This window comes from Perca flavescens, chromosome 3 (assembly GCF_004354835.1).
Source record: "Perca flavescens isolate YP-PL-M2 chromosome 3, PFLA_1.0, whole genome shotgun sequence".
NCBI lineage: Eukaryota > Metazoa > Chordata > Actinopteri > Perciformes > Percidae > Perca > Perca flavescens.
Window position 1 is genome coordinate 581,833 of NC_041333.1, and position 11,690 is coordinate 593,522.

An 11,690-nucleotide genomic window follows, 5' to 3' on the forward strand; every position below is an offset into this window, starting at 1 on the left:
GGTTCTTGGTAGTAAGTCGGACTCGTTTCAGGTGAGGGTTGGCCTCCGCCAGGGCTGCGCTTTGTCACCAATCCTGTTTGTAATATTTATGGACAGGATATCGAGGCGTAGTCGGGGTGGGGAGGGGTTGCAGTTTGGTGGGCTGGGGATCTCATCGCTGCTCTTTGCAGATGATGTGGTCCTGATGGCATCATCGGCCTGCGACCTTCAGCACTCACTGGATCGGTTCGCAACCGAGTGTGAAGCGGTTGGGATGAGGATCAGCACCTCTAAATCTGAGGCCATGGTTCTCAGCAGGAAACCGATGGAATGCCTTCTCCAGGTAGGGAATGAGTCCTTACCCCAAGTGAAGGAGTTCAAGTACCTTGGGGTTTTGTTCGCGAGTGAGGGGGACAATGGAGCGGGAGATTGGTCGGAGAATCGGCGCAGCGGGTGCGGTATTGCATTCAATCTATCGCACCGTTGTGACGAAAAGAGAGCTGAGCCAGAAGGCAAAGCTCTCGATCTACCGGTCAGTTTTCGTTCCTACCCTCACCTATGGTCATGAAGGCTGGGTCATGACCAAAAGAACGAGATCCAGGGTACAAGCGGCCAAAATGGGTTTCCTCAGGAGGGTGGCTGGCGTCTCCCTTAGAGATAGGGTGAGAAGCTCAGTCATCCGTGAGGAGCTCGGAGTCGAGCCGCTGCTCCTTTGCGTCGAAAGGAGCCAGTTGAGGTGGTTCGGGCATCTGGTAAGGATGCCCCCTGGGCGCCTCCCTAGGGAGGTGTTCCAGGCACGTCCAGCTGGGAGGAGGCCTCGGGGAAGACCCAGGACTAGGTGGCCTGGGAACGCCTCGGGATCCCCCAGTCGGAGCTGGTTAATGTTGCTCGGGAAAGGGAAGTTTGGGGTCCCCTGCTGGAGCTGCTCCCCCCGCGACCCGACACCGGATAAGCGGACGAAGATGGATGGATGGATGGACTGATTGAGAATGCCAGCCTAGTTTTTATATGTGCTTTTTTTAGGAAGGCGGGCCAAGAGCTCAGACAGAGTGTTTTAGGTGGAGACACTGCAGCAATGGGCAGTATGAGAAACATAATATGTTTTTGAACATTAAAGCTTGTAAACCTATTCTAGTAGACCCCAAGAGTACAAATATGATACTGAAAAGGCATATAATAGGGGCTCTTTAATACATCAATGGCTGCACTAGTGTTCAGTTGTGTTGAAAAATACAGTTCACCTTAGTAAACTACTTAATTCTACAGACATTTCTTTGTGTCATAAACGAATGGTGAAAGTACGGAAGAAATCCGTGACTTTAAACTAAGTACAATCATTTGACTGACAGGTGGCGCTTGACCAACAGCCCGGGAGCAGCGATTGAGCAGGGATTGAGCAGGCATTGAGCATGGATGGGATTGAGAGATTGAGCCGTGCCTGAGAGACTAAGCTCAGGGCATCCTGATCCCTTTACCCCGCTCCAGCACTAACACTGCTGACGTCATCTTCCTACTAGTGACTGCTGTTATCAAGATGGCGCTGCGGCCAGGATCTGGGGGAGGCAGCAGGTATTTTAGCCTTTTAACATCAACTCTGTCGCTAAAATGTAAACAATTTGTGAAATGCAAACCTCTGAGTGCTGTATTGCAACATATTAATCACAAAGAAAGAGCTCAAAGACAGCGACTGGTTTTGTTGTCGGGGGCAGGCTGATGAGATGAGATGGCTGGTTGTCAGGTGTCACAGCTAACGTTAGCTAGCTGCTTCTGCTGCCTGTCCAAAACAATACCACAATGATGGTATAGTAACACATTTTACGTGCTATGTTTTGTGTAACCGTTATTATGCCTACAGTTCACGGCATCCAGTGAGACAAAATTATATTTATTGAAAATGAATGCATATTGCTTTCTTGTAGCATTGTCAGAAATTAGCTAGCATCTATGCAAATAGGCCTGTGGACGGCTGATAATATGTGTTAATATCAATAATAATCAACTTCTCTGGCTATGACTATTATCAGATTAGTACCATGACCAACATGATACTAAACACCCTCATGGTAGCTCTAGTATATCAGTATAGCCTAACACTATTTAGGAAAGTGAAGCAGATGGGAAAGCTCTCCTAACACACCAGCTGTAGCTCCTCTTCGGCAGTCAGATTGCTCTGCTTTATGTTTAATGAAGAATTATTTACTGAATCACACAGTCATCCTCCTCATCTCTAACCAGAAAATGGTTGTGAATGTTGAGATGTGCAGGTGTCTCATTAGAGCAGTGTGATGATGGTCTGCAGGCAAGATGGAAAGGCCAGGCCTCATGATTCTTTCATAAGCTGAGCTCGAGTAGTTTTAATAATATATATCCTCTGGCTACAATCATCTCGACTAGCCAGGTGATACTGACCTAACAGGTGAAACCGAAGCCCTCAAGAGTGTAGATAATGTGTGCAGTAGGAAAAAGCATGTGTAATGTTAGGACCTAGAGGTAATGGTAGTTCTCTTTCATATGCTTATCGTTCTGCTTATTGAATTCCACTGTAATGTTTTCGTGGCATGGTCAGTGTTGTTTGCTTGATGTAAACTTCTGACAAAATAAGGAGAGCAGGAAAAGTATATTTTCATTATTCTATTGTGCAAGTACTTCTTTTTTACTGCGTTTGATAAGGCCTCATCTTTAGGCACTGGTGGATGACAATAACATTGTGAAAAAATATACAGTTAGGTCTGGACATATTTGGACAGTGACACAATTTTCATTGACACATTTTCCTGTACGCTAACACAATGGATTTGAAATGAAATCATTGAGATGAAATTGTAGTGCAGACTTTCACATTTATTTTGAGGGTATTTACATCAAAATTGGAGGAAGGGTTTAGGAATTACACACATTTTCATACATAGTCCCCTAATTTCAAGGGACCAAAAGTAATTGGACAATTGAGTCAAAAGCTGTTTCATGAGCAGGTATGTGCTATTCCCTCATTATTTCATCATCAATTAGGCAGATAAAAGGTCTGGAGTTCATTTCAGGTGTGACATTTTCATTTAGAAGCTGTTGCTGCAAATCCACAACATGCGGTCAAAGGAGCTCTCAAAGTAAAGCAGGCATCCTTAGGCTGCAGAAAAAGGAAAAATCCATCAGAGAGATGGCAGAAACATTAGGAGTGGCCAAATCAACAGTTTGTTACATTCTGAGAAAAAAGGACCGGTGAGCGCCGGTGAGCTCAGCAATATAGAAAGGCCCAGAAGACAACAGTGGTTGAGAACCCCTTCTAAATGTAAATGGACTGTATTTATATAGCGCTTTAACCATTCACCATTCACACACATTGGCCGAGGCTGCCGTACAAGGTGCTCATCAGATAAACACATTTATGATGCACAGCATCGGGGGCATCTCGGGGTTCACTTGCCCAAGGACACTTCAGCATGGGACTGCAGGACCAGGGATCGAACCACCTTCCGATTGGCAGGCGACCGCTCTACCACTGAGCCACAGCCACCCCATACAAGTCTACCATAAAGAGAAGACTTCACGAGAGCAAATACAATACAGTACAATACAGAGGGTTCACCACAAGGTGCAAACCATTCATAAGCCTCAAGAATAGAAAAGCCAGATTAGAGTTTGCCAGATTAGAGTTTGCAGCATTCTTTGGACTGATGAAACTAAGATCAACCTATACCAGAATGATGGGAAGAGAAAAGTATGGAGAAGGCTTGGGACGGCTCTTGATTCACACCACATCATCTATAAAACATGGTGGAGGCAGTGAAATGGCATGGGCATGCATGGCTTCCAGTGGAGTTGGGTCACTAGTGTTTGTTGATGATATGACAGAAGATGGAAGCAGCCGCATGAATTCTGAAGTCTATAGGAACATTCCGTCTGTTCATATTCAGCCAAATTCAACAAAGTTGATTGGATGGCACTTCACAGTACAGATGGACAATGACCCAAAACATCCTGCAAAAGCAACCCAGGCGTTTTTCAAGGCAATGAAGTGGAATATTCTACAATGGCCGAGTCAATCACCTGATCTCAATCTGATCGAGCATGCGTTCCACTTGCTTAAGACAAAACTTAAGGCACAAAGAGCTGCAAACAACAGCTGAAGACAGCTGCAGTCAAGGCCTGGCAAAGCATCACAAAGGAGGAAACCCAACGTTTGGTGATGTCTATGGGTTCCAGACTTCAGGTAGTCATTGCCTGCAAAGGATTCTCAACAAAGTATTAAGAATGGACATTTTATTTATGATTATATTAATTTGTCCAATTACTTTTGGTCCCTTGAAATTAGGGGACTATGTATGAAAATGTGTGTAATTCCTAAACCCTTCCTCCAATTTTGATGTAAATTCCTTCAAATTAAAGCTGAAAGTCTGCAATACAATTCCATCTTGATGATTTCATTTCAAATCCATTGTGTTAGCGCACAGGGCCAAAATTATGAAAATTGTGTCCATGTTCAATAGTGTTAATTTCGCGAGACAAGACTAAATATGTTTGTCAACGACCTTTTTTTCCATGACTAAGACGAGAGAGACTGCACCAATGTCCAAAAACACTGACTAAGACTAAATTAACATGCATTATTGTTGACGAAAAAAGACGAGACTAAAATGTTTAGCATAAAATAAAAACTAAGATAAAATCTCTCTTCATTTTCGTCTACAATCGTTTCTACTTTTCCATCATGAGATAGAATATTCAGCTGTTACTAGGGTTGGGTACCGAGACCCGGTGCTAATACGGCCCCAACCGGTGCCTTAACAACCGTTATCTACCGGACCGAATAGCAACGCGTATTTCGGTGCCACTTAAATGCCTGCGCTTCTCTCTGATGCTCCTAAATGGACATTAGAGGCAACCGAAACATCGCTGCACGGGACGCTAGGTAACACTATACTTGGCAGCAGGTAACGTTAGCCTACCGTTAGCTAGCTAGTTAACACCACACCTGACAGCAGGTAACGTTAGCCTAGCGTTAGCTAGCAGCTGGATTAAACACGGTTAAAATGCTGACAGCTGAACGGTGTAAAAGTTTGTCTGGATTTCTGTGTGTTCAAAATGTTTTTATTTGGTATTCCAGCAGAAGATAATTTGCAACTACACTTTTTTTGCAAACCGATAAAACTGACAACAAAAAATTCAATGAAATAAAAACACACCCCTCCAACCACACCCAAAAGTGCTATCCAGTGGTAAAGGCAGGTAATGAAGGCGTACAAATTGTTTGTCTGGATTTCACTGGAGAGGATTCCAACAGGGGGGGACGTACGACAGTCTACAGCTGCCGTTGTCTGGAAAAAAAACACATGTTGCGTTCACTTCAAACTCGCCTCGCCAGCCTCGTGCTGCGTTCAATGTTATTGTAAAATACCCTTTTCCTATTTCCAGTGGTTGTTTTTGTCGTTTAACAGGAATTTACTGGTGAAATAAGGAAGAGGCTCAATATTTATATAACTTTATATAATTTATTTTTATATAATTATTTGACTGAAATGGTTATCAGAAATAATCTCAGAAATATCCATCCATCCATCCATCCATCCATCCATCCATCCATCCATCCATCCATCCATCTTCGTCCGCTTATCCGGTGTCGGGTCGGGTTACTGGGGAGCAGCTCCACAGGGGACCCCAAACTTCCCTTTCCCGAGCAACATTAACCAGCTCCGACTGGGGGATCCCGAGGCGTTCCCAGGCCAGGTTGGAGATATAATCCCTCCACCTAGTCCTGGGTCTTCCCCGAGGCCTCCTCCCAGCTGGACCTCCCTCCACCTAGTCCTGGGTCTTCCCCGAGGCCTCCTCCCAGCTGGACGTGCCTGAAACACCTCCCTAGGGAGGCGCCCAGGGGGCATCCTTACCAGATGCCCGAACCACCTCAACTGGCTCCTTTCGACGCAAAGGAGCAGCGGCTCTACTCCGAGCTCCTCACGGATGACTGAGCTTCTCACCCTATCTCTAAGGGAGACGCCAGCCACCCTCCTGAGGAAACCCATTTCGGCCGCTTGTACCCTGAATCTCGTTCTTTCGGTCATGACCCAGCCTTCATGACCATAGGTGAGGGTAGGAACGAAAACTGACCGGTAGATCGAGAGCTTTGCCTTCTGGCTCAGCTCTCTTTTCGTCTAACGGTGCGATAGATTGAATGCAATACCGCACCCGCTGCGCCCGATTCTCCGACCAATCTCCCGCTCCATTGTCCCCTCACTCGCGAACAAAACCCCAAGGTTCTTGAACTCCTTCACTTGGGGTAAGGACTCATTCCCTACCTGGAGAAGGCATTCCATCGGTTTCCTGCTGAGAACCATGGCCTCAGATTTAGAGGTGCTGATCCTCATCCCAACCGCTTCACACTCGGTTGCGAACCGATCCAGTGAGTGCTGAAGGTCGCAGGCCGATGATGCCATCAGGACCACATCATCTGCAAAGAGCAGCGATGAGATCCCCAGCCCACCAAACTGCAACCCCTCCCCACCCCGACTACGCCTCGATATCCTGTCCATAAATATTACAAACAGGATTGGTGACAAAGCGCAGCCCTGGCGGAGGCCAACCCTCACCTGAAACGAGTCCGACTTACTACCGAGAACCCCGACACAGCTCTCACTTTGGTCATACAGAGATTGGATGGCTCTGAGTAGAGACCCCCTCACCCCATACTCCCGCAGCACCTCCCACAGTATCTCCCGGGGGACCCGGTCATACGCCTTCTCCAAATCTACAAAACACATGTAGACCAGTTGGGCATACTCCCAGGCTCCCTCCAGGATCCTTGCGAGAGTGAAGAGCTGGTCCGTTGTTCCACGACCAGGACGGAATCCGCATTGTTCCTCCTCAACCCGAGGTTCGACTATCGGCCGAACCCTCCTTTGCAGCACCTTGGAGTAGACTTTACCAGGGAGGCTGAGAAGTGTGATACCCCTATAATTGGCACACACCCTCTGGTCCCCCTTTTTAAAAAGGGGAACCACCACCCCAGTCTGCCACTCCTTTGGCACCGTCCCAGACTTCCACGCAATGTTGAAAAGGCGTGTCAACCAGGACAGCCCCTCCACACCCAGAGCCTTGAGCATTTCTGGACGGATCTCATCAATCCCGGGGCTTTGCCACTGTGTAGTTGTTTGACTACATCAGTGACTTCCGCCTGGGAAATCGGCGACAATCCCCCATTATCCTCCAGCTCTGCCTCTAAGATAGAGGGCGTATTAGTCGGATTCAGGAGTTCCTCAAAGTGCTCCTTCCACCGCCCTATTACCTCCTCAGTTGAGGTCAACAGTGTCCCATCCTTACTGTACACAGCTTGGATGGTTCCCCTTCCCCCTCCTGAGGTGGCGAACAGTTTTCCAGAAGCACTTTGGTGCCGACCGAAAGTCCTTCTCCATGTCTTCTCCAAACTTCTCCCACACCCGCTGCTTTGCCTCTTTCACGGCAGAGGCTGCAGCCCTTCGGGCCCTTCGGTACCCTGCAACTGCCTCCGAGTCCTCCGGGATAACATATCCCGGAAAGACTCCTTCTTCAGTCGGACGGCTTCCCTGACCACCGGTGTCCACCACGGTGTTCGTGGGTTACCGCCCCTTGAGGCACCTAAGACCCTAAGACCACAGCTCCTCGCCGCAGCTTCAGCAATGGAAACTTTGAACATTGTCCACTCGGGTTCAATGCCCCCAGCCTCCACAGGGATGCACGAAAAGCTCCGCCCGGAGGTGTGAGTTGAAAGTCTGTTGGACAGGGGCCTCCTCCAGACGTTCCCAATTTACCCGCACTACACGTTTGGGCTTACCAGGTCTGTCCAGAGTCTTCCCCACCCTCTGACCCAACTCACCACCAGATGGTGATCAGTTGACAGCTCTGCCCCTCTCTTCACCCGAGTGTCCAAAACATACGGCCTCAGATCAGATGAAACGATTATAAAATCGATCATTGACCTTCGGCCCTAGGGTGCTCTGGTACCAGGTACACTTATGAGCATCCCTATGTTCGAACATGGTGTTTGTTATAGACAATCCATGACTAGCACAGAAGTCCAACAACAAACAACCACTCTGGTTTAGATCAGGGAGGCCGTTCCTCCCAATCACGCCTCCAGGTGTCTCCATCATTGCCCACGTGTGCGTTGAAGTCCCCCAGCAGAACAATGGAGTCCCCACTGGAGCCCCATGCAGGACTCCAGTCAAGGTCTCCAAGAAGGCCGAATACTCCGAACTCCTGTTTGGTGCATATGCACAAACAACAGTCAGAGTTTTCCCCCACAACCCACAGGCGTGGGGAGGCGACCCTCTCGTCCACCGGGTAAACTCCAACACAGCGGCGCCAGCCGGGGTTTGTGAGTATCCCCACACCCGCCCGGCGCCTCACACCCTGGGCAACTCCGGAGAAGAAAAGAGTCCAACCCCTATCCAGGAGTATGGTTCCAGAACCAAGACTGTGCGTGAGGTAAGCCCCACCAGATCTAACCGGTAGCGCCCACCTCCCGCACCAGTTCCGGCTCCTTCCCCACAGAGAGGTGACGCCCACGTCCCCAGAGCCAGCGTCTGCCGCCCGGGTCTGGTCCGTCGAGGCCCCTGACCTTCACTGCCACCCATGTGGCATTGCACCCGACCCCAACGGTTCCTCCCACAGGTGGTGGGCCCATGGGATGGAGAGGGAGTTGCCACGTAGCTTGTTCGGGCTGTGCCCGGCGGGCTCCGTGGCAAACCCGCCACCAGGCGCTTCGCCGACGAGCCCGCCGTCTGGGCCTGGCTCCAGACGGGGCCCCGGGCTTCCTCCGGCAGGGTCACTCCATCTCTGCTTAGCTTTTTCATTGGGGTTTTTGAACCATTCTTTGTCTGGCCCCTCACCTGAGACCACTTTGCCTTGGGAGACCCTACCAGGAGCACAAAGCTCCAGACAACACAGCCCTCAGGTTCTCAGAAATAATTTATTTAAAAAAAGACTAACATGTTTTTACTAAAACTTGACTAAGATATATTGAGTTCTCTTTCGACTAAAACTAGATAAAAATGACGAGACATTTAGTTGACGAAAACTTGACTAACAAAAAAAGATATGTGAATGACTAAATATGACTAAAAGTTCAAGTTCATTTATTTATATAGCAGATTTAAACAGCCGCTAGACAGACCAAAGTGCTTTACAGAGCAAGCATATAAAAACATAAAACCAGCAAGACAAAGCATAAAACACAAAATAAAAACAACAAGGCTAAGAGCAACCTTAGAACACTGACTCAAGTATACAAAAGAAGGACCAATCAAAGAGGAAATCAATACGCTAATGAGAATAAGTAGGTTTTTACCAACAACTTGAAGATAGCAAGGTTGGAGGCTTTTCTAATCTCTAAAGGCAGGGTGTTCCACAGACAAACTGCAAACGCGCGCTCCCCTCTCCGCTTTAGTCTGGCACAAGGGGCTACCAGCAGAACCTGGTTGTGTGATCTCAGGCCTCTGGGAGGAGTGTACGGATGAATGAGTTCGGATAGGTAGACGGGAGCTAAGTTATTTAAAGATTTGAAGACAAAGAGAAGGATTTTAAAATCTATTCTCTGTTGAACGGGCAACCAGTGTAGAGATTTGAGAATAGAGGTGATATGGTCATATTTGCGACAGTGAAAGATAAGTCTGGCCGCAGCATTTTGGACTAACTGAAGACGGGCAATTTGAGAACTAGATATACCACAGTAAAGTGAATTGCAATAATCTAGCCAGCACGTGATGAATGCATGAACCGCCATTTCCAGAGTTCTCGGGGTGAGAAAGCCTTTGATTTTAGACAATAGACGAAGTTGGAAAAAACCGGAGCTGATTACCGATGAAATATGTTTATCAAATTTTAAGGACTAGTCCACAAGAACACCCAGGTTCCGCACTCCTGCAGATCTAAAAACGGTAAGACTTCCCAAGTCTAGGCTTGTACACTGGGACCTTTAACTCGGGCTAAAAACAATGACCTCAGTCTTATCGTAATTTAAAAAGAGGAAATTTTGCCTTCACCTCCTCTAAGCATAGCAGGAGAGAGTTTAATGCAGCCGGATTATTTCTACTGATTGGCATGTAAATTTGGGTGTCATCTGCGTAAAAATGAAATGATACATCATATTTCCTTAAAATAGCGCCCAAAGGCAGCATGTAAAGAAAAAATAGAGAGGGAGCCAGAATGGAGCCCTGCGGAAGACCGCAGGACAAAGGTGCCATAGAGCTGGAGAAGTTGCCCATCTTTACTGAGAACCTTCTATCAGAAAGGTAATACTGGAACCAATTAAAAACTGAGGCTTTCAGGCCTACCCAGATCTCAAGTCTAGCTAACAGAGTAGGGTGGTCAATGGTGTCAAAAGCTGCCGAAAGATCTAGAAGAACTAGAACAACAGTATCTCCAGAATCAGTAGAAATGTAAACATCGTTTAGCACTTGCAGGAGAGCAGACTCAGTGCTGTGTGCAGTCCTAAACCCAGATTGAAAAACCTCATAAATACAGTTGTTAGACAAGAAGCGTTGAAGTTGATCCAACACAATTTTCTCCAACAACTTAGAAATAAAAGGTAAGACTGAGATGGGCCGGTAATTATTTAAAACAAAAGGATCCAGTGAAGGCCTCTTGAGTAGGGGAGTGACCGTAGCTTGTACCTTTTGAAATCAGCTGGAACGGAGCCCGTATTAAGGCACTTGTTAATGAGAGATACCATACCTGGACCCACGGAGTCAGTGATTAATTTGAGAAATCTTGGCTGAATGATATCATTAGGGCAAAATGAAGGGTTTAGCTTAATGCTCACATCCTTCAGTGTCTGGAGGTTGATAGGATCAAAAACCTCCCAAATGCCAGCAGCAAGTGACATGATTGGGGGGAGAGTTAGACTAGACACTAAGTCTTAATTTAGTGATTTTGTTTGAAAAAAATCTCAAGAAGTCTTCACATAGAGCATCTGAGGCAACACAAACAATTTAACAGGTAGATTTACAACCGACTGAATGACTGTAAACCGGACCTTTTGGATTAGAGTGATGAAAATATATATAAGATATGCTGTAAGAGAGTCTTTGAACATATGGAAAAAGACAGTTGAACCTATCCCGTTTCCATTTGCGTTCAGCCTTTCTACAAATTTGTCTTTGGTAACAAGTGTCAGAGTTTTGCCAAAGAGCAGATTTTGGTTGTAAGCGTGAGCATAGTTCAGCAAAGCACAAGTTGAAGTTTGTGCTGAACTGAGGAGAGTAGAACCGCGACATAACAGGTGCGATAATGAGCTCCGGAAGAGACAGTGAAAATAGAATGGGCTTGTGGTCGGAGAGCAGAAAATCAGAGAGTACAATATCAGTGACATCGATCCCATAGGATAACACAAGGTCCAATGTGTGGCCTTGAGTGTGGGTAGAGTTTTAGACCCACTGCAATATATTAAAAGCATCCATTAAATCAAGAAATTCCTGCGACAAGGAATTTGAATGGCAGCAGACATGAATATTAAAATTGCCCACCAATACGAAGCGATCGTAATTTGCGGCAATATTGCCAATGAACTAACTAAAACTAACAAGGACATTTGGCATAAGACTAAGATTAAATTAAAAATTGGTGACAAAATTAACACTAATGTCCAAATATTTACGGACCTAACTGAACATTTGTCAGAAATATAAATATACAATTGATATCATGTTAACTGTCCTGTTAGGGTGTATTAGGCCATTGCGGCAATG

General features: G+C 46.6%; 1 protein-coding gene across 5 annotated transcripts in view; it reads left to right on the top strand.

The window, feature by feature from the left end:
- Positions 1-1,470: 1,470 nt before the first annotated feature.
- synrg (synergin, gamma) overlaps positions 1,471-11,690 on the top strand; it is a 68,717-nt gene continuing 58,497 nt past the window's right edge. For all 5 annotated transcript variants that reach the window (XM_028571856.1, XM_028571864.1, XM_028571869.1 and 2 more), the window contains exon 1: positions 1,471-1,548. In XM_028571856.1, the coding sequence (XP_028427657.1) occupies positions 1,514-1,548 (35 nt within the window). In that variant the 5' untranslated portion in view covers positions 1,471-1,513. The remainder of the gene's footprint in view (positions 1,549-11,690) is intronic.